The sequence below is a fragment of the Amblyomma mixtum genome, chromosome 8 (genome assembly GCF_055824585.1).
Source record: "Amblyomma mixtum isolate Tamu chromosome 8, ASM5582458v1, whole genome shotgun sequence".
NCBI classification, from domain to species: domain Eukaryota; kingdom Metazoa; phylum Arthropoda; class Arachnida; order Ixodida; family Ixodidae; genus Amblyomma; species Amblyomma mixtum.
Window position 1 is genome coordinate 49,376,979 of NC_143019.1, and position 22,258 is coordinate 49,399,236.

At 43.7% G+C, this 22,258-nt stretch overlaps 1 protein-coding gene across 5 annotated transcripts in view; it reads left to right on the plus strand.

The window, feature by feature from the left end:
- Positions 1–22,258, plus strand: part of gek (serine/threonine-protein kinase gek) — a 139,574-nt gene that overhangs the window by 110,721 nt on the left and 6,595 nt on the right. For 4 of the 5 annotated variants that reach the window (XM_089557255.1, XM_089557257.1, XM_089557258.1 and 1 more), the window contains 16 exons: positions 536–723; positions 1,661–1,732; positions 5,034–5,139; positions 7,150–7,221; positions 7,967–8,031; positions 9,928–10,067; positions 10,638–10,719; positions 11,890–12,033; positions 13,756–13,828; positions 13,922–13,984; positions 16,484–16,564; positions 17,326–17,489; positions 18,090–18,255; positions 19,828–19,932; positions 20,019–20,099; positions 20,855–20,952. In XM_089557255.1, the coding sequence (XP_089413381.1) occupies positions 536–723; positions 1,661–1,732; positions 5,034–5,139; positions 7,150–7,221; positions 7,967–8,031; positions 9,928–10,067; positions 10,638–10,719; positions 11,890–12,033; positions 13,756–13,828; positions 13,922–13,984; positions 16,484–16,564; positions 17,326–17,489; positions 18,090–18,255; positions 19,828–19,932; positions 20,019–20,099; positions 20,855–20,952 (1,700 nt within the window). The remainder of the gene's footprint in view (positions 1–535; positions 724–1,660; positions 1,733–5,033; positions 5,140–7,149; positions 7,222–7,966; positions 8,032–9,927; positions 10,068–10,637; positions 10,720–11,889; positions 12,034–13,755; positions 13,829–13,921; positions 13,985–16,483; positions 16,565–17,325; positions 17,490–18,089; positions 18,256–19,827; positions 19,933–20,018; positions 20,100–20,854; positions 20,953–22,258) is intronic. The other variant, XM_089557256.1, reaches the window with a different exon arrangement.

Below are 22,258 nucleotides of genomic sequence, written 5' to 3' on the forward strand. Positions count from 1 at the left end.
AAGCCCAGTTGAGCAATTTCGCGTGTGGCCCTAGCTTAGCAGTGTCCGAATGTGATCGATTCATGTGATAAGCGATAGAGAAGAAAGCTAAAGGAATGCCTTTTTGCTGGCATTCTAAACTCATCTGGATTATTTGCCCAGACAGATATTGTGGTTTTGCCACGATTGCATTTATGAAAGTCAGTGTGGTATTTGATCCCTGTCGAATATGTGTAAGTTATTGTATATCAGTTTCTCTAATCGAACTTGAAAAGAATTACAAACGTATTCGAATATTGTTCGAGATTTCCAATATTTGCACACCTACTATTTTTTGTTGTGATCACATGACCCACAGCTGTTGTTGTTGGCTGGTTTAATTTTTTTTTTTCCTACCTCACTCGGCCACTAGAAAAGTCTGCAGGCTGTTTGTGGGCAGCCAAAAAAAAAAAAAAAAAACTAAATTAAATTCGTTGGTACAGTGTTGTAGATATTCTTCGATCCAACTGAGGCCTGTCTAACGACTGTCGTCGCGGCCCCTCCCTTTCTTTTGCAGTCCTGGAGCGGCCCTCTTCGCAGATGTCTTTTCTGGACCAATTCCTGAAGGACACTTCTAGGCTGAACCACAGCGACAGTGGCGAGTCTGCCGACCAGGTCACCAACGACACCGAGACCGAGCTGGAGGGGGGCCACTCGCCCCCTCTACCGGTGGCCACGGTCATTAGCAAGACCACCAGTGCTGAGGTGAGCAAGACATCCGAGCGCTGATGGGGCCAGGGAGTCCTGTAGAGCAGGCAGTTTTCTTTGAGCGAATGGCCTCATTTCTCCTTTCAGTTCGCTATTATACTCTTGGAGGTGCTATCATCAGCTTTAACCTTCTGAGTGTCTCTGTGCTAAAGTATTTAGTGTAGCAAGGCTTTGTGTATGCTTCTTGTAATTGACTGAGTATTTTTTGCATTTCATGCCCATCCTGCCTTTCTCGGTTTTTGTCAAGTTTCCAGGCAAAAACGTGCGACTTTCAAAATGTTTAGTTCTGGAACTTAAGTTTCCTAGCAGTTTCACGTTCGGGTGGTGGGTGATATGCTGTTATTTACTGGGACAGCCTCTGCTGTAAGCTAGCCTGCAAGTGATCTTTCTGGCAGGCTCTGCAAAAGTTCGCATTCATTTTGAAGAACAGTATTGTGTTCTACTAACATTGATTGCAAATACAAGGCAAAGAAAAAAGGGTTCTCTGAAGAGAGAGATGGGCGGGAAGAATAGGAGACAGCATTCACATGGTCGAGCCTGTTGTTTTTACAATGCTTGGAATCGTCAGTTGATGTGGTCTCACACTGTTGTCTGCTAGGCTTCTGGTGAGTTTAGACATAAGACCAGGTTCAGTCTAGGTGCTTAGTCAGAGTTGCAGAAGTCCTGGATGCAAATTCTGATGGAAAAGCCCACACCAGAAATAATGTTCCTTCGGCCGTTATACCAAGCCTTCTGGGAAAATGGCTTCCTCCCCAGTGCAGTCATTTGTGGACCCTCTAAAGTTGTTCAGGCAGATTCTCTGCTTTCCTCATTTAGTGCTCTCAAGTTAACCGTACTCCTTTAACCCCAAAAGGGCCTTTTCTTTGCCTTTGTGCACAGTGTTCTCCATGAATCCCTGGCCTCCTCCTAATGAATACATTTGCTTTTCTTGCAGGAGCACAGGGGAATAAAAATTTCGTCACCCATCAGCGACATTCGCTCTCAGATAACTGTTCTCACACCAAAGGTAAATTGTGTTACGTTACATGCAGTTACCTTATTTCACCTCTTGCACAAATTTTTTATCTGTAGAAAGTTAGTTTGCTTTACTTATTCACTGATTCTATTTCCTGCTCCTCTCATGATGTCTTGTTAGTGGTTTTATAGAACTAGTACTGACTTGCTATGAGTGTATATTAGTTTCTTATTATTCATTTTAGCTTGTCGGTATTCGTAACTTTACTCTGCAACACATGTTTTGCGTGACTTTGAGCTTTGTGTGTAAGAACTTACATTTGTTTGACTTTGTTGAGTTTTTACTTAAATGGTATTGCAGCCTATACTTGCTCTGAGCACTTTTGTTCACCATGTTGTATTTCACTTCACATGCGTTCCATTTGCTTGATGTCTGCAGTAATCATTGGAGTTTGAGGAGTTTGATGCAAATTACGTTAACTTAGAAGCAGTTACCGTATTTACTCGCATATAACCCGCACCAAAAATTGAAAAAATGTGTTTAAAAAGTGGGGGTGCGGGTAATACGCGAATATTCCGGAGAAGGGGGGCTCGGCGGGTCGGCTTCACGGCAACGCGCGGCCTGCCGTGCAGAGTCCGCATCCCCATCGACATCAACGTGTGTTGCAGTGCATATTAATATTGCACCAACCTTTTGACCACCGAAGGCCAGTATGGACTGAAAGAAGACCACGTGGAAGCGGAGACCATGGAGCATATCGTTTTGCGGTGCAGAACACTTCGTCCGGACATTGCCGAAGACGCGGCGATAGATATAGAGGGTGCCCTGGGATTTGCAGGGGAGGACGGACGTGTGGATGAGAGAAGGGTAGTGGTGACAAAGAGTAGGTTGGAAGATTGGTGCAAAAGGGGCTAGGGACGAGTGAGTCTATAAAAGAGGGACAAATTACAGTTCACAATACGAACAAAATTACGGGGGAAAAAAAAGGGGGGAATCCTAGGCTAGGGGGCGCAAGCCACCACCGTTACAAAGGGCTAAGCCACTATGATCCATCCATCCAGCCAACAAGAGGCCAACGCAGGTCACAGCCAGATCCACATCCATAGTCTGTTTAGTCCCACGCCAGCCACGCGTTACGCATGCTTTGCATACGCTTTGTTCAGACGTTGATGGGCCTTGAGTAAGGTGCCGTTTCTTGTACGCCCAGTTTGCACAGTTCGCCAGCCTTGTCTAGGCATCATGAGTGTGTCTCGGCGGCAATCATTCACGGCGAAGGAGAAACTCAGGATCGTCGCCGCTGCTGAACAAATCGGCAACAGAGCTGCTGCGAGAAAGAACGATGTCGACGAATCTTGCATTCGCGACTGGCGGAAGAAAAAAGACTCTCTCGAAGCTGCGAACAAGGACAGGCGAGCGTTTCGCGGCCCGAAGACTGGCGCGTACCCTCACCTCGAGACGCAGCTTGCAAAATTCATCGAGGAGCAGAGGAGTCGTGGCCACGCTGTGTCTACAGAGATGGCGCAGATGCAAGCCCTGAAGCTGGCCCGGGAAATGCACATTCCACGCGAGTTTCATGCGAGCCGCGGATGGCTGCAGCGCTTTATGGTCAGGCATGGATTTTCGATGCGGCGGCGAACTACCATGTGCCAGCGGCTTCCCGACGCTTACGAGGAGAAGCTGCTCAACTTTCAACGTTACGTCATCGGACTGAGGAAAGAGCGCAACTACTTGCTATCTCAGCTGGGAAATGCTGACCAAACGCCAGTATATTTCGAGATGCCTATGGACACGACCCTGGAAAAAAAGGGCGCAAAATCTGTTAGTGTGCTGACTGGCGGCAACACCAAGCTGCGCTGCACAGTGATGTTGTGTGCTTTGGCCGACGGCACCAAACTGCGCCCGTATGTAATATTCAAGCGCAAGACTCTACCGAGTACACCACTTCCCCCAGGAATTGTTGTGCGAGTGGAAGATAACTCGTGGATGAACAGTGACCTCGTCATTGACTGGATTCAAGCAATCTGGGAAAAAAGACCAGGTGCCTTGTTGGCACGCCGTTCGATGCTGGTGCTGGATTCGTTCCGAGGCCACTGCACTGACGCGGTGAAAGCTCGCCTCGCTGACAACGGCACAGACCTTGTCGTAATACCTGGCGGCATGACTTCCATGCTCCAACCACTCGACGTGTGCATCAATAAGCCTTTCAAGGCTCACGTGAAGCGGCTATATGCCCAGTGGATGGCCGATGGCCTTTACGCCCTTACGCCGACGGGACGCGTGCGAAGGCCAGATATTGCACTGCTGTGCCAGTGGATCGTAGATGCATGGGGGATGATCCCGGCCGACATGGTACGCAAGAGTTTCAAGAAGTGTGCCATAAGCAACAGCCTAGATGGTACCGAAGATGATTACGTCTTTGAGAGCGGCGATGAAGCCTCAGACGGCAGCAGTGAGAGTGGCGACGATTGACAATTGAACGACAGCACTGACAACGTTGCGGCAGTCGTTTTCAAATATATTTGTTTTGAAAACTAAAATGGTGACTGTTTGCTCAGTTGTAACTTCCTAGTCCTCATTTTTTCAGGTAAGTGTGCGGGTTATACGCGAGGATATTTTTTTTTATTTCATGGGGTTCAAAGTTAGGGGTGCGGGTTATATGCAAGGGCGGGTTATACGCGAGTAAATACGGTACTCATATCTGTCATGGCTGTTTTTGTCGAGAACTGTATTTACCTCTGGGGAAGACATTATCACTAATGCATGTGTTCTTGCACAATATATTACTCTGTCATCTGCATTTCCATTGTATTCTAATGAAAGCTAGTACTAGTTAATGGATGCATTTTTTTGAATGCTTTGACATCTTTTAGAGTTCAGGAGCGTACATAATACTGGCACTTCCGTCTTTACCATAGCCTTGCACAGTCGTACCCAGCACTGCGCACTTGTGATTAAAAAGTATCTTTGCTATCTTTTCAAGCGCACAAACCATTTTTTATTGCCACCGTAACCTTGAAAGCTTAAGAGTTACTTACTCGTGTATTTCATCTCTGCTTTATTGAAAAAAGTGCTTTGTGCTACACTTTGCTGAGACAGTTTCAACTTACTGCTCTTAATTTATCCGTAATTTAATACAGACCTCCTCAGTGACTTCTCTAGTTTAATTAGTAGAAGTTGTTGCTTTTGTGATGAGCTGAATGTTGCGCAAGCTTACTATTTTCTTCCTTGCATTGCGTTTCTTATTGTGCCCTTTTTTTTTTTCTCCTGGTAATGGAACGTCTTTCTGCGAATGCAAGCTGACAGCATTGTGACCAAATGGCTTTTCTTTTCTTTTTTTTTGTGTCTTCACCAGCCCAAGGCCCACCAGTTTCTAGTGCGGACCTTCGTAGCCCCTCTTAAATGCAATCACTGCACCTCCCTCATGGTGGGACTCATTCGCCAAGGGGCGGTCTGCGAAGGTGAGCAGACACCGAACGATGCGTTTCGGTTTCCTTCGCTGCGTATTTTTTTTATCAGAATGCAGTGACCGATGACAAAACAGTTCCAAAAGTACTTTGTAGCGCTATAATTACTCTGCTTGTGTGCAGTGCTTTTGCTGTGCTTTCTTTGTTGCACTTTCTGTGTAAAGTTTGCATTGAAAACGTTGGTTTGGAAAATGTTACATTGGAAATGTTGGCACATGATGATGGTTGACCACTATACAGTTTGAAAGCACACTTTTGCTACTTCTTATACATATAATTTGAACTGAGTCGAACTGCACAAGCAGAATTTAGAAGGAAACCTTCCAGCTCAATTTAATGAGCTAGCAAATTTGAAATTTAAATGTTAAATTGCAGCAACAGATGCCCCATTTGAGAGCATTCACTTGTTGGAATTGTCCTACTATTAGTTTTTTGGTCGAAGTCAATTTCAGCTTAAGCACAGAAATATGTGGCGAGTACTGGAAGGTTTGCCTGCGCCAAGATTTTGAACAAATTATCTTGCCGTTTGTAGACTTTCAACACCATAACTAGACGACGAGTCGGTGATACATTGTTAGGCAACGAGCCGCTGCGGTGGCTCAGTGGTTATGGTGCTCGGCTGCTGACCCGAAAGATGCGGGTTCGATCCCGGCCGCGGTGGCTGAATTTCTTTGGAGGAGAAATTCTAGAGGCCCGTGTACTGTGCGATGTCAGTGCATGTTAAAGAACCTCAGGTGGTCGAAATTTCCGGAGCCCTCCACTACGGCGTCTCTCATAGCCTTAGCCACTTTGGGACGTTAAACCCCATAAAACAACCAAACCATTGTTAGGCAACGATGTGAAAGGCGTGGATGAAAGGGAGAGATAAACGGGGAGAGTACTGACTCACAGCTGAAGTCTATTCACTGGAAACATGCACAGGAACAGGAAACTACTTGTTTAACAGGGAACTGTACATGTTTCCTGTGAACGAACGGCAGCTGTGAGTCAATGCTCATCCTCTGCATGCTTACCTTTCATCCATGTCTTTCGCGCTGTTGCCTAATGGTGCGCAACTTTGTAGGCTGGAACGTATTGATTCATTTTCAAGGCTTCGTAAATTCTAAACAGGCAGAAACTTGAGACACGCTCTAGGATCCCACAGATCTTCACACCACTGAATTTCATCATCATCATCATCATTTATTGAACCCTTAAATATCCCGTCTGGGACATTACATAAGGGGGGGGAAAGACAGTGGTGTGAAACGGTCATACAAAGGCATGTAAACATAAAAAAGCATAACAAAAAATAACAAGAATAACAAGTTTGATGTGCAATTAGCGTCAGGTAATTCAAATAGTACAGAATATATAAGGCAAAGCAGTAGTATATAAAATTAAACATTAAAATGTGCGGAAATTAAATAAGTGGGAAAACACTTGTTGGGGGAGGGGGGGGGGTCGCAATGGCACAAGCAGTTCAAATTGCAGGCAGAGCATCGCGAGGGAAGTAGCTATAGTTGGTTCAAGTGGTCTGTTATTAGCTGCCTAAATCTGGCGGGATTAGTTTCGATGACAACGGTTTCAGGAAGATTGTTCCATTCTTCTCTGGCGATGGGAAGGAAAGATTTGTTGAAAGCGTTGGATGAACCGTGCAACCGCTGAATGCTGAGGGAGTTGAATAATCGGCGAGATGAGCGTAAGGGAGCAGATAACAAAGTTAGGCGTGGTGCAGGGAAGTTAAAGTATAGTTTGTGTAAAAGACAAAGAATTGATATTTCTTCAAAGTGATGCAGGGAATCGGTGCCTGTGAGAAAAAAATTATCGCGGGTCTCGTGTGATTAAAACAATGTGCGTCAAAAACTGCCTGGTAGTGAATGGTTTGAGAACACCGTCACTTGGAGACAAGTGCAGGAACGGGATAATGGTTGCACTCAATTTTGGGATTGGTGCTGTCTGGTGACCAAGTAAAGGAATTAGTAGCAAGCAGTGCTTTGTTTCATCTCCACAACATTTCTGCAGTGTGTGGCTTTGCCTGTCATGTCACCTGTCAAGACAAGGTGCCTGCAGTTTGTCCTGTGCCCATGGATCAAAGTAAGGAACAAAACGTTGAGCCTAGGAATCGATGTTCATGTGTGTGTACCCAAAAATGTGCATGTGTTACTGGTCTGCTGCCATTTAGTCTGCACTGGATTCATTTGAAATGCAACTACAGCAAGTTTCTGGTGATTAATGTATCGAGCGTTTTTGTAATTGGAGAGTTTGGGCATCAGCAGTACCTTCATCTGAATATATGAGCAACAGTGTGTAATCTTTAAAGCCATTAGCGTTTTTTTTTTCTCGCCATGCAGGGAACTGCGAACCCTCGTCATTTTTTGGACAATAATAAAATGATTGATTGATTGATTGATTGATTGATTGATTGATTGATTGATTGATTGAAATATTTTTCTGCATTATTTTTATAGCCCCAATCTAACAAATGCTTTCTGTATAAAAATATTGCAGTAGAAATGAAGTAGCATTTGTATCTGTTATTCAGTTTTGATGTGTTGTGCAATCAATAAATAAACTGATATAGCACCGTCATGTCCGCAGCTTCAAGCTCACCATTGGCGCTAACCACTAGGCTGTGTAATTAGTTAATATAAATGTTAGTTAACTGGCTACCTAATTAGCATGTTATTATTGTAACTTACGTCCGCCGTGGCTGACAGTTTGTTCCTGAAAATAGTTTTTTTCTCCTCAGAACTTCCCATTATTAAGAATTATTGAAAGTGTTCACTGAAACACCTGGTACATTAAAACATGCACCTAACACGTGTGACTTACTTTTCAGCTAAGAGGCCGGTGGGGATTGATCCCACGAGAGGTGTAGGCACGGCTTATGAGGGTTATGTGAAGGTGAGTGTTGGCGTTTCATCATATTGGAAGGTACTTACAAAATGTCATCTCTTCTTATGCATTCTTGTGTTACTAAAGGGGGACCCTGGTCTTGAAAAGAAAATTTTATTAATCTAGATATAGTAATGAAATTTTCAGGCCACATGTATTTTTGTGTGCTGATTTTAGATATGTCATTTAATTTCATGTAAAACAATTCCTTGAGCACTTGTGGAATTTTTATGCAAGTCTTTTGGAGAGAGCATATAAGAAAATTTGCTGTAGGAAACTCACTGAAATGCATGCCATTGGGCTCTCTTGACACCAAGGAATGCAATAAGGGTAAAATTATCATCCTGGCTATCATAGAACTTGAGTTATAGGGTGCTGAAGCTGCCACTTCACAAACAGGAATACACACTTTTCGTCTCATTTCTGAAGCGACAACTTCAAAACTCTATAACTCAAGTTCTATGATAGCCAGGATGATAATTTTACCCTTATTGCATTCCTTGGTGTCAAGAGAACCCAATGGCATGCATTTCAGCAAGTTTCCTGCAGCAAATTTTCTGAAAAACTTTTCCCAAAACACTTGCATAAAAATTGCACAAGTGCTCAAGGAATTGTTTTACATGAAATTAAATGACATATCCAGAATCAGCGCACAAAACTACATGTGGCCTGGAAATTTCATAACTGTGTGACTCCATTAATAAAATTTTCTTTTCAAGACCAGGCAGTTTTCAAGCCACCAGTTATATGTGGGCTGACATTTCTTGGAAAATTCTCGTAATTTAGACTCAGTATTTCTGAGGTTCTAGGGCATGAACTAGTATGTACCCTGCAAATATAATAAAGTGTCAGACTAGAAAAATTGGGAAAAATGTTGTGTTGTGGTATCTGAAAATTTGCTCTGTGAGCATCGCGAAGAAATGCTCGTAATTTTCAGATTGTCTGTAGTAGCGCCCAGTGCAGCTCATACCATTTCTTGTGGAGCTCAACAGCTTCCATGAAGCTTTTTATTCACACTACAAATTCTGTCAGCCATTGAGTGAAATTCTCACACATTGCATGAGTCCTTGCGAGCATCGCTCTTCCCTGATTCCTTGCACAAACAAGTTTGTCATTTTTTGTGGTGGCAAAGGAAGGTTAAGGGGGGACACTGGTTTTGTGACCAAAAGATGACAAAAAAATCGATTTTCCAATATTGACATTTGTGGAATCTACAGCGAGTATTTTCCAACTGTACCAATTTTTTCCTTCAAGAAATCAACATTTTGACCATAATATTAAATTCAGATCACCGTGTGGGCTGAATTTATGCAGGAGCAGACAATTTAATGGCATGAAAATTTTGGACACCTGGCTGTCTTAGTATGTCAATATCTCAACATCTAGGACAGACAGAGATGTCATATTGTTTGCTAAGGGAAGCTGAAGGCAAAATGTGCAATAATCGAAGCAGATTTGTTCAATCGCACTTCAAAAATTTATAATTTTGCAAAGTTTATCGATGCATTATATTCACACCTTGAATATTGACCTTGAACATTGATATTCCAAGTGCTTTAAAATTAGTAATGAGGGTAAAATGGTAAAGTGGTCTTGAATATTGCACTCTTCACTCACCATACTATGTAGCCATGGATTAAAAATGATTTTTTATTGAACAGTTTTTTTTTGCATTGAGGTACTAATGAATGTCTAATTAAAATAATTATCTTGGGAACCGACTAATTTATGACAAAGGTAATTTCATTGTTGAAATCAGTATAAAAAACTAAGCTAGGTGGTACAGTTTCATTAGGATAGGACCAAAAATAAGGAAAATAGGTCTAAGACCAGTGTGTCCTCCCTTAAAAGAATGTTCTGAAGCACCTTCCACCAGCTTCATCAGCTTCATCCGTGACTGTGCAGGTGCCCAAGCTGGGTGGGGTGAAAAAGGGCTGGCAGCGTCAGTTCGTCGCCGTCTGTGACTTCAAGCTCTTCCTGTACGACCTTCTTCAGGACAAGAACGTGCAGCCCGCAGTGGCTGCGTCCCAAGTGCTGGACATGAGGCATGGCTTACTACCCCTTTCTACCTTGTGCTTTTATTTAAAACAAAAATAAAAATTTCTGTACTTTTCGCTCTCCTCCCTTTAGCGCAAATAAGTGGTGGCGACGGCTGCACCACCTAGTGTTGCAGTGGACTCTTCTTAATTTGAACTCGCTTAATTCAAACTGATGCCTTCGTTCTGTCAACATCAGGTGTATATAAAAGTGCTCCTTGGTTCGAAGTTCGTGTAATTTTAACATATTTTGAGAGTCGCTTCGAGTTATAATACTCAAGGAACTGCACATGGCTGCAGCTTCTGCGTGTGCGTTCTCATGCATTTATAAGTGTGTTCATAAGTGTGTTAATAATAAACTCAGTGTTTTCTTCTACTGAGCATTGTGATTTCACAGTGAAAGAGTGTTTGATGTGCACCTGTAGCTGAAGGGTCTGTTTACATGAATTTTTGTAACAAAGGAATGCTTACCGATGACATCATGCAAGTTCAGCTGCACACTCGGGTGATGGAGCCATGCTTGATTTATATTTTGCGGACTGTTGAACTTTTTCACCGTTGAACTTTCTCTGCCTGCAGGGACGAGGAGTTCTCGGTGACATCTGTCCTCGAGTCGGACGTGATTCATGCCAACCGGAAAGACATTCCCTGCATATTTAGGGTGAGCGTCACTCATGCACCTTGGGCGTCTGCGATTTACCTGTGATTCAAACCACGGTGCAAAAATGTAATGGCAGTTACTACTACAGTTTGGATTTAATATTGTGTAAATGTAAACCTATCGCATGTATTTCAGTGTTAAGGATTGTTGCAACATGAGGGAAAAATGAAATACAGAAGGTTAATGAAGACATTCGGTTCAGTGTGGGGGCTTAGGGAAAGGTAGTTTTTAAAACAAGCTGAAAAGACAACCCATTCAAGTTACGCCTCGCATGTTAGTTTTGTGGACTAAGGGAGCTGTGCAGTTACTTATTTCGGGTTGTGCGTGAACCCTGAAATGGAAATGTATGTCAACTGGGAACGACTACCTCAACCAATCTTGTGAAAGTACTGACTTTACAAAAAAGACCTGTACGAGCAATTGATAATTTACATTACAGTGAGAGCACAGGTCCTTCCTTCCTCAACCATAGACTGCTAACCATCACGGCCGCTTACCACAAGAAGCTTGCTGTTTATATCAGAAACCTTATGAAAGGAAACTGGCAGACTTTTGAGAGCACATATTTAATTGCCCAAACAGCATACAATCTTAGGCACCCTCAATACCATGCATCAAAATCCCGTACCAACTATGGGTTCCAAAAACTAACTCACATAATTCCTCATACATTAAACACCTATCCATACTTAACAGAATTGTCACTGCAAAATATGTCCGAGGTCAGATTTAGGAAAACTGTTCATGAATATTTTTGTTATAGCTAGTTGTGGTGTGTTTTTACCTAATCAGTTTTTGTCTTTGTTATGTTTTGCTCTTAGTTTTGTTGTGCTTAGCTCTATGCATGACTGATCTCTGTTTCGTTGTCAATATATCCGCTGCTTTTCTAGTTTCTGTTACTTATGGAAATTTTGTACCATTGCCAAGTGCCACTTTGTCTATTTTTTTTTTTTACATGGGGAGGGCAGGCCTCTGTCAGGCGCTACTAGGCGCCTTTAGCTTGCTCTCCCTTGTTTGCAGTCTCTGTACTGGCCAAACAATACCAATACTAAATACCAATAAAACTTGTCACCACAATTGCTCCACCGTGACGTGTACATGGCAGACAGTTGTTCTGGTTGCAGCGTGCGTGCCTGTTTGTTGTAGCGGAGTGTGGCTGGGGGGTTGCAGGTGTCGACGTCCATGATGGACCCGCCGGGACTGCAGAGCCAGACCCTGATGATGGTGGACAAGGAGAGTGAGAAGGTCAAGTGGGTGGACGCGCTCAACGAACTGCACCGCATCCTGCGCCGAAACAAGCTGCCGCACCGGACGGTCAGTCTCTCCAACCCCTGCGTGCACCCTGCCGATCCCGATCGAGCTACGCTGCTTTACTGGTGGCATAGAGTTTCTTACTATTACCTAGAGGGAAAGCTTGCAGCCCGTCTATGGGAGTTTGCATGGCGACCCCTCGAGACCACTTCAGCCACCATGGGCGCTCAAAGCATCTTGGGGCAGTGAGCTACTTGTTGCGGAACTGCAACTTTTGGCCAAAAAATAATAGAAAAATTAAGCTGTTTGATGACTACAAAAGTCCTAATATTCAATATCTTGTCTAATGATTGCAACAAACGAGCAGAAAAGCATTTAAGTGCAAAGTTTGCCCAAAATAAGAGATGACTCGCTCTCCTATTGGCCGAGTGTTGAACACTATAAAAACTAATATTTCGTAATTAACAGGCGCACTTTTAAAAGTACTAAATATGTTTTCAAAAAAAATGTTGTTGTTTAAACACTATAAAAGAGTTTTTAATGGCATTTCGGAAAAGTGAAACCTTTTATTGGCGTCATGTGTCTAAGCGTTTTCACTACTATGGGTTTTGCACACTGCATTCGCGCGAAAGTCGTCTGTGCACACACGAACAGCGTTTTCGGAATGGAACGTCTTAGTAGTGCCACTCCATGTTTCCGAAAAATTACGACTGTGCCGCAACAAGTAGCTCACTGCCCCATGATGCTTTGGGCGTCCATGGTGGCTGAAGTGCAGCGCCGCCAGCTTTCCCTCTAGGCAATTGTAAGAAACTCTATGACTGGTGGTGCTGAACACATATGGCAAAAACTTCATTGAGCGGCATATGTGTAAAACGAGTGAAGGCATTGGCCGCGTGCTTAGTGAGGGGGAGTTGGTAAATAGTCTGAAGGCCAACTTATTCCCTGGTTACATCATTGCAGTGTAGTTATCCTCATGTAAATGGCATTTTTTTTTCTGACACAACCGCCAAGTGATCAAGTGATCCGACATGTGATCAACATCACATGTGACATGTGATCGACATGTGACATGTGATCAACCGCAAGTGATCACATGTCAGCGTCTTAGAGACACTGGGGACAACTTGATCCAGTTTTTTTTTTTCTTACTAGAAATCGATTTTATGGCTGTTTCTGAATTATGCTTTGTGCAGTGTAGTTATCCTCATGTAAATGGCATTTTTTTTCTGACACAACCGCCAAGTGATCAAGTGATTCGACATGTGATCAACATCACATGTGACATGTGATCAACATCACATGTGACATGTGATCGACATGTGACATGTGATCAACCGCAAGTGATCACATGTCAGTGTCTTAGAGAGAGACACTGGGGACAACTTGATCCAGTTTTTTTTTCTTTTCTTACTAGAAATCGATTTTATGGCTGTTTCTGAATTACGCTTTGTTTCGTTCTTTTGCTTTTTTGTTCATGAACTGGTATAGATATGTTTCCACATATTGTTCTTGCCCCTGCTTTACATTCTGAAGTTAGGAAAAGCGCATGATTGGTTGGTATTTCATCACCCATCATTTACCGCAAAAACTTTTAAGCTTGCTTCGTTAACACCGAAGATATTGACTAGAATATGACCATCGAATTCATTGCAGGGTTTCTTCAAGGCTTAAATGAATTAAATTAAACAATGATTATGGCTTTTTTCTTTGTGCGGTTCTGCTTAGTGCAGTATATTTGCAGTCAGCGCAATCATGTTGTGACACTGTTACGGACACGCTGTGCAGGTATTCCAGGCGAAGGAAATCCTAGATAGCACTGTTGTGATTATCAAGAATGCCTTATCAGCAGCTGTGATAGGTGAGTGGCATGCTTCCAGTGACAGAAGCATTAGTGCGTGGCGCGCAGGGGTGGTATTGCATCTCGGGCCGTCTTTTTTTTTTCCCCCCACAGAACCAGACAGAGTTGCTCTGGGTACTGAAGAAGGGCTCTACTGTGTGGACTTGGACAGGGAAGGTAGGATCATGTGCTTGTTAACAACTCACTTCACTTTTAGTTATGCGAATTTGCCGTTGCGTTATGGCTGCTTTGAATAAGAATTGTTTCTCGCATGTTAGCAGTGGCCATTCACTTACAGAACTGTGTGTGTACCGTAGGTTCTCTTGGTCCAATTTAATTCCACCTTGAAGGAATGTTGGCATTGCAGAAAGAGAAGGTGCCCTTTCACATTGGGCACACTGGTAAGGAATTGCTGAGGGGAAAAAATATATATACATGGTCTGTTCTGAAAGTAGTAGGACTCATTTTTTTAAACAAAACATATTCAAGAAAATAGTACAAACGATTAAAATTTTTCAAGGTAGCACCCTTCTGCACCTACGCGCTGCTGCCAATGAGTTTCGCAGTTTTCGTACGCCTCCAGGAACGCCTGGACCGGAATGCTGTTTAGCTCCCTCGTCACAGCCTGTTGAACCACCTGTATCGATCCGTGATGTTTCCCCTCGAGCGTCGATTTTATTCTCGGGAATAGAAAAAAGTCTGGCGGGGCCAAGTCGAGGCTGTAGGGGGGCTGAGGCAGCGTTGCCGCCTTGTGCTGGGCAAAAAATCGGGGTCCTCATTCACATCATGAAGAAGATCCTACTGGTTGGCCTTTTCCTCCTCTGACAACACTCCCAGCACCAACTTCGCGCACGCTTTCCTCATGGATAAGTTTTCTATCACGATCTCAAAAACTTGGGTTTGAGGAATGCTCAAGTCATCAGCAATCATTCTGATACTCATTCTACGATCACTGTTAAGTAAACGTTTCACTCGCTACACATTTTCGTTGGTCTTGCTGGTCAAAGGGCGTCTGGAGCGGTCGTCTTCCTCCACTCTTTCCTTACCTTCTCGGAACAGCTTGTGCCACTCAAAAAACACTTGATCTACCCATGGAAGCCTCACTGTAGGCCTCCTTAGTCATGTTGTGAGTCTCTTTGCCCGTTTTACCAAGATTTACTCAAAATTTAATCGCATATCGCTGATCCAGTAAACGCTCGATGATTCTGCGTGACGAGACGTTTCGACAGGGGTTCACAGTACAAGCGACCTCCTCTTTTCAACGGCCGAGAGCCGACTGCCGATTTTCCCCAGCATTCCCAATATCCCCCTTCAACGATCCTGCACGCGCAGACCACCTCTCGTCCGCCCGTTCGCCCAGGAAAAAATTAGTCCTACTACTTTCAGAACAGACCCTGTATACTATGAGCATTCAGTGAGGTAGAAGGAAAGGAGAAGAAAAAAATTGAGTGTTATAACTGTTAAAGTATTCATAACAGAAGCTAATGATGAAAGAAGTGACAATAATTTTACAGGGCCTACATGCTTATCTTAAAGGACGGAGAGAGAAAAAAACTGAGGGAATGCAAACTGTGTTGCAGGCGAGATATGCGGAAAGAGGTACTACTAGTGGTGGGCTGGTGAGATTGAAAAGTGTTTGGTTAGTTTTTTAGCAAAATATTTTTCGACGCGAGCATGTGACTGATTGTTGAGGAGGAAATTCCTCCTTCTGTCGGCAGGACAAGGTTCTTGCTTTCATTCTCACCTGACTTGCGCTTATGAGAAGATCCATGCCAAGTCAATGGATCACTCCCCCAAGTCACTGGCAGTGTTAATTCTTCACTGGATTTACCTCTGACATCTGGCAACATACTTAATATGATGTTACCCTACACCTTAGTGCAACTGGCACTGTGCCTGCATGGGCCTGCAGGAACCTTCATCAGCATTTTCGTGAAAACCTTGGATGAAAGTTCCTGACTTCAAGCAGTTGACCATTAGTGGCTAATAAGTTGTAGAGATATCAGGAAGGATTCACTCTATTTCGGCCGCCGCGGTGGCTCAGTGGTTATGGTGCTCGGCTGCTGGCCCGAAAGACGCAGGTTCAATCCCGGCCGCGGCGGCTATAATTTCTTTGGAGGAGAAATTCTAGAGGCCCGTGTACTGTGCGATGTCAGTGCACGTTAAAGAACCCCAGGTGGTCGAAATTTCCGGAGCCCTCCACTACGGCGTCTCTCATAGCCTTAGTCGCTTTGGGACGTTAAACCCCATAAACCATAAACCATAAACCATCACTCTATTTCGAAATTAGACTTGTCATCTGATTAAAGTGAATAAATTAACCTTTAGTTTCTGAGTGTCTTAGAACTGTTGAACTCTGCACTTATACTGTAATATGTACACCATGTACGTACATACTGATTCCTGCAATTATCCATTCACCTCTTGGTGTAGCAGTATACTTGTCTAAATTTCTAAGGGTTAGCTTTCACAGTAAGTTGTTTTGTAACATACCTTATGTATCTTTTGGCAGCTGATAGTGCACTATGTTTTGAAGAGCACGTTAGGTTGTTTTTTAGGCTTTTCTGCATTGATTGGCTGGCTTTTTCGGCAGTCTCAAGCAGACGCTCACAATATGGTTCTTGGTAATTTCGTTTTCTAAATGTGTGTGCACAACTCGCTTGTCTACTCCCCCAGAAATAGCCCGCATTGGGGATGGCAAGAGGATTGCCCAACTTGAATACATTCCAGAGGAGCAGCTGCTCATTGCAATAGCAGGTGAGTGCATGAAGTCATTTCTGTAGCCTGCCCTGACTATGCAGTCCTCCTTGGTGGGAAAAAAAGAAAGTTGCTGGTGGAGTTCGCTTTCCTTGCTGTAACATGGACACTAAGCAAAAGGCTTCACATGTATACAACATGCGACTGAAGCAACAGCTTTTTTGGTGTTTCTCATCGCCTGGAATGGGCTTAAAGCAGAAACTGTTTTCTAATGGAGGTGTGCTCAGTGTATCACTGACTGTCGTAGACGAGGAACGCTTATCCGACTTCGCTGAACACTCATGCATGGTTGCATAGTTATATATAGGAAAGAAACCGCGGTGATGTGATTCTCTCCGGGTCGCGAAAAATATTTGTGTTACCCAATATTCACGTCACCGAAAAATGAGCAAAGCGCGAGAAATGTTTGTTGAAGCGGGAGAAGTTCGTTCACGCACATTTTTTTTGCTGTTTGGAACATCTCGTTTTTTTTCTTTCTGAGCTTTTATTTTTATTTTTTTTTACGAGGTCAGTTGCATTGAATTTCCAGAGTTGTAAAGCTCGGGTGATCCGTTTTTCTAAACATTTCTCATTCTTGTGAAGCTGCATCCGTGCGCATTGCACGTACCCATTGGTCAGCGCTGGCATGACAGCAGCAATGACAACTTGCATGCAGTGTTGTGTGCTGTTGCATTTGTGGCTGTGCCAGTGCATAGAGCGGCATCCCGAGTGATTCGATAGTGCGACCCCCAATGGCGGACATGTGTGTGCGGTTTGTGCAGGCAAGCAGCGCCACCTACGCCTGATTCCTGTGGGTGCTCTCGATGGCCACGATGTAGACTGGATCAAGGTGGCCGACACCAAGGGGTGCACCACCTTTTGCACCACCCATATGGACCATGGTGGCACGCCCACCTACTACTTCTGCGTTGCCGTCAAGAAACAGGTAACTTTGCCTGCCACCCTCTCCCAAGGTTACGTGGGTTGTTTTATTCTAAGGTCCCCCTGTTATGAGCCTACTAAGCTTGTGTGAATAGTGTTTTTTTTTTTTTTTTGGTTCAAAGCGAATATTCTAGAAAATTCTTGCGCAGGAGCACGGGAAATGCATTCACCCAGAACTGTTAAAGGCTGATGGAATTTGTTTACAACCTCGTGCCGCCACTCACTAATCGTGATGCCTACCACGCGTCTGGCAAGTGTGTGGTTGCCAATTAGTGGGCCATGCACCACTGCTCACTGCTTGCGGTGCAAACTGTGCAACTGGCGATTGAAGCATTGGCAATGTGCGGGCAGCGCTTATTGCTTGAGGGTGTGGTTGCTGTTCGCACTTATAATCCTTAATGGCTAGGGAGAGCGTTCAAAACAGCATGAAATTATGCGCATTGTATGCAGTGTAATCCAGCCGAGGAGTATATTACAAATTCGTATCATCCTCGTGTCAGCTATGTTTTTCGGTTACCTTGATATCAAAAGTGAAGGTTGAAGTAGCCAGTTATGATGTGCGGGAACATCCGGTGAATAACTGACCTTGTCCCTGTGCTCGCAGGTCCTGGTGCACCAGGTGAACCGGACCAAGAGCCGCCATGGTGGCCGGCAGGTGATCAGCGTCCCCGGTGTGGCCCAGTGTCTGGACGTGTGGCAGGACCGGCTCTGTGTGGGCCTGCCTTCCCTGTTCTACCTGTACAGTCTGCAGGGCACTGCGGAGCCAGTCTGTGAGTGTCTGTGCTGGCTGGTGTCTGTCCTTTGACTGCCGTTTACTTCTTGCATCGGGAGTGTGAAAATGTTTATCAAGCAAAGAGCAGGGGCACAGTGCGTTGTGTACGTTTAGCTGTGCAAGCAGTTCTTGTAGATCGATAAGAGGAGATGGGTGATATATGAGCAGATGCACAACTAAACATAGAAGATTCGTTGTGTACGTTTAGCTGTGCAAGCAGTTCTTGTAGATCGATAAGAGGGGATGGGTGATATATGAGCAGATGCACAACTAAACATAGAAGATTCGTTGTGTACGTTTAGCTGTGCAAGCAGTTCTTGTAGATCGATAAGAGGGGATGGGTGATATATGAGCAGATGCACAACTAAACATAGAAGATTCGTTGTGTACGTTTAGCTGTGCAAGCAGTTCTTGTAGATCGATAAGAGGGGATGGGTGATATATGAGCAGATGCACAACTAAACATAGAAGATTCGTCTGTTGTAATTGTTAGTTTTTATTTTCATTTTTTTTTTATTTATTTGGATGTAAGTTCACATCCTGAAAGCTATACCTATTTGTAAAATGCATTGTTAATGACCTCGGAGTAGCAGAGTTAGGCTGCAGTTGCTTCATCTCTCTGGCGGGAAAATGAGATGAGGAGTAGATAAACAGCCCTTTCAGACAGACATAGGCCATATGGACAGGAAGATTATTAACACGCAACCAATCTCTTCGATCTCAGTGTGAGTGAGTAACACACCGTTTTTCTTTTTCAAACAGTTTTTGTCTGGATCGAGTGCCTATTCAGGTTTGGTGCAGAAATAAATGTAAATTTGGTTCCTGAATGCAGACTAAACCTTCCTTATCATATTGCCAGTGCCTGTACACCTGCGCTTTTAGAATGGTAATACTATGAAGCCAATGATGAACGAACAAAAAGACGGGCTCTGGACAGGGGGAAGGTCCCACGCCTGTACCCTGTACTACTACAAGTTACTCTTCAACCCCGGAAGTTTCTGGAAATACTGTATAGCTTCCCTTTTTGACTGTACAGCTTTGCTGAGATGGATGCTAATGAGTAATTACTTCTTTCATTGATGACCGAGGATGTTCCAGCTCCTCATCCTCAGGAACTCGCTGTCACTTGTGTGTTGTTTTGGTGGAATTTTAAAGCTGCTGAACTCAGCTGTGAACACTGAAAGGGAGGGAAGAAATTGTCAGTTAGTATTTAAAGTGTGCTTGCTTCTTTCTTTTTTTTTTTCTTTCTCTGTCAACTCAAGGAGTGCTAGAATAGGCAGCTTTATTATGAGCACATGCTCTCTCAGTGAAAGTGCCGATGTGATGATTTTCTCACCGAAAACGCCATACTTCAGTTGTTGAACAGCTATCTTACTTCTTGGCTAAATGCTGTCAATTGTCTTGTACTGCCTAGTTAAAAAAGCCAAGTAGCCATTTTCTCACTCCTTTAAATTGACTAGAAATCGTTACAGCCTCATAGCTTTGGAGAGCATTACAGTGCATGTAATAAATATTCTTCTACAAATGTGTCTCTCCTTTCTTTCGTTTTTGTGCCGTACCACTCTTGCAGGTTTGGTCCAGCCAGACAACAACCTATCTTTTCTCCATCACAATCCCATGGACGCCTTTATGGCCGTGGAGCTTCCGAACAACGAATACCTGCTGGTGTTCAGCCGTAAGTATGGACGGGGAGACGCCCGCATTCATTTCAAGGCGTTGATGTTGCCCAGTGTTGAATTGCCCTTGTTTTCATCCCACCAGAGCTGGGTGTGTTTGTCAACGGCCAGGGAAAGAAGACCCGTGAAAAGGAGGTCATGTTTTCTGCTGTGCCCTTGTCAGTCAGTGAGTTGATGTTGCTGTTTCCTTCTATTTTTTTTTTTTATTTTGCTTACCTCGGGTTTCAAGAGGAACACTTGACTGAATTTTGATTATGTATGTATACTGCAGGATGTTGGGACACTATTAGTTGTCTCGGCTGTTTGTTTTTCAAAGCGTTTGTTTGCTTATATGATGCAGAAATAGGGAAAAGTCTCGTGATTTCATTGGAATTTGCATGAGCCTTTGATAAAGTGCATTTCTTGAAGTCAGCAGCCCTTGGCATTGGCTAAACTTTATAGCTTGTACTGCAAAAAGTGCCATCTGGAATAAGCTTGTCAGGGTTCCTGTTGCACTTTCATGGACGTTGTTGTTAGTGGTGGTCAGATTGTGGGAAAAAACAAATGATTTTGTTGAAGATGCTGCATAGTGTCATTGTTTTCATGCATCTAAATGCATGTGGAATAATGCAGAGACAAACTTCACAAGAGCAAATGGACGATGCACGCATTTGCTTTTAGTGTCCTCTTATGGATAAAATGAGCCAAGAGGTGCTTTCCTACAGGTGCTGGCGAGCAAATTCAGTACATAGTACATGTTAACTCAGCAGTTTGCATCTTTGATGAATAGAATTATGTTTGTTGAAAAATTTTCATTTGTATTAGCCTTACTGCAGTCCTGTGTGTGTGCTGTGTTACTGCATCAGTCAGCTTTCGTTGCCCTGATTGCTTTCTGGTGTGGTCTTGGTGTTGCACGTGCTGACGCTACAACGTGGTGTGCAGGTTATTTTGACTCGTACCTCTGTGTGTACATGGAGTCCCACGTAGACGTGTTCGAGGTGACGTCTGGAGACTGGGTGCAAACGATGAACCTGAAAAAGGTAAGCCATGCATAGTGCATTCTCATGCTGTAATTTTTTACTTTTCTTTTTTTTAATATTTACTTTGCTGCTGCATAACCCCAATCACGGTTGGTCCCTGTATGTTTTAGATATTTGAGTAGTGAATAACTTGCAGGGCAGTTTTCTGGCTGCAGTATGGCTGTCTACAAAAGCGATAACAGAATTGTGCTGGAATGTATTTGGCTTTTCACTGGGAATTGGCAGGTCATTTTGCAAATAATGGTGGCAGCTCGGCATTCAGTAGGTGGTGACGACCCAATTGTTGCATAGAAATATTCAAATAAAGTTGTGTAGTGGCTGGCTTAGGAGTTTACTGCCGAGAATAAAGATACTTTTCTGATTTGCGGCTGCTAGAGCTACATTCAAACTGCCCCGAAAACGACAGGTGCACGCTACATACGAGGTGTGTTAGAAAAGTAATGAGACTAATTTTTTTTGTAACCATGAATTTTATTCTTTTTGCACATCAAGGTTATCCCCTTCAAAATAGCACCCTTCTGCATTTACACAGTGACGGAGACGTTGTTTCCAATCTTCATAGCAGTTCTGGAAGGCTTCTGCTGGAATACGTTTCAGCTCATCTGTTACACTCTTCTGGATGTTATCCAGAGCACCAAAGTGACGGCCTTTCAAGTGGGTTTTGAGCCGTGGAAATAAAAAAAGTCACAGAGACTGAGATCCGGTGAATAGGGGGGCTGAGGAACCACAGGGATACTGTTTCTTCCCAAAAAATCATTAATGGACATTGCCGTGTGACAGGGTGCATTGTCGTGGTGAAGCATCCATGTCTGTGCAACGCCTGGTCGCACACGTGCAACCCGTTTCTTGAGTCTTTCAAAAACTTCACGATAAAAAGTTTGATTGAGAGTTTGTCCTGGAGGCACAAATTCCTTGTGGACGATCCCCCGACTGTCAAAAAAACAAATGAGCATCGATTTAATTTTAGATTTGCTCATTCTCGCTTTCCTTGGACAGGGAGAGTCTGTGGTGTGCCACTCCTGACTTTGGCGTTTTGTGTCGTGATCATAATCAAAAATCCACGATTCGTCACGTGTTATAACACGATTGAAGAATTCTGGCTCCCTCTCTAGACACTCCAAAAGATCAAGACACACACACATCTTTTCTGTTGTTCTTCTCCTCAGTGGTGAGGTTCTTTGGAACCATCTTCGCGCACTTTCCGCATACCCAAATCCTGTGTTAAGATTTGATAGACGGTAAAAACGTTCAAATTCAACTCCTGACTCATCATTCTCACCGTGAGTCGACGATCTGTCTTTACAAG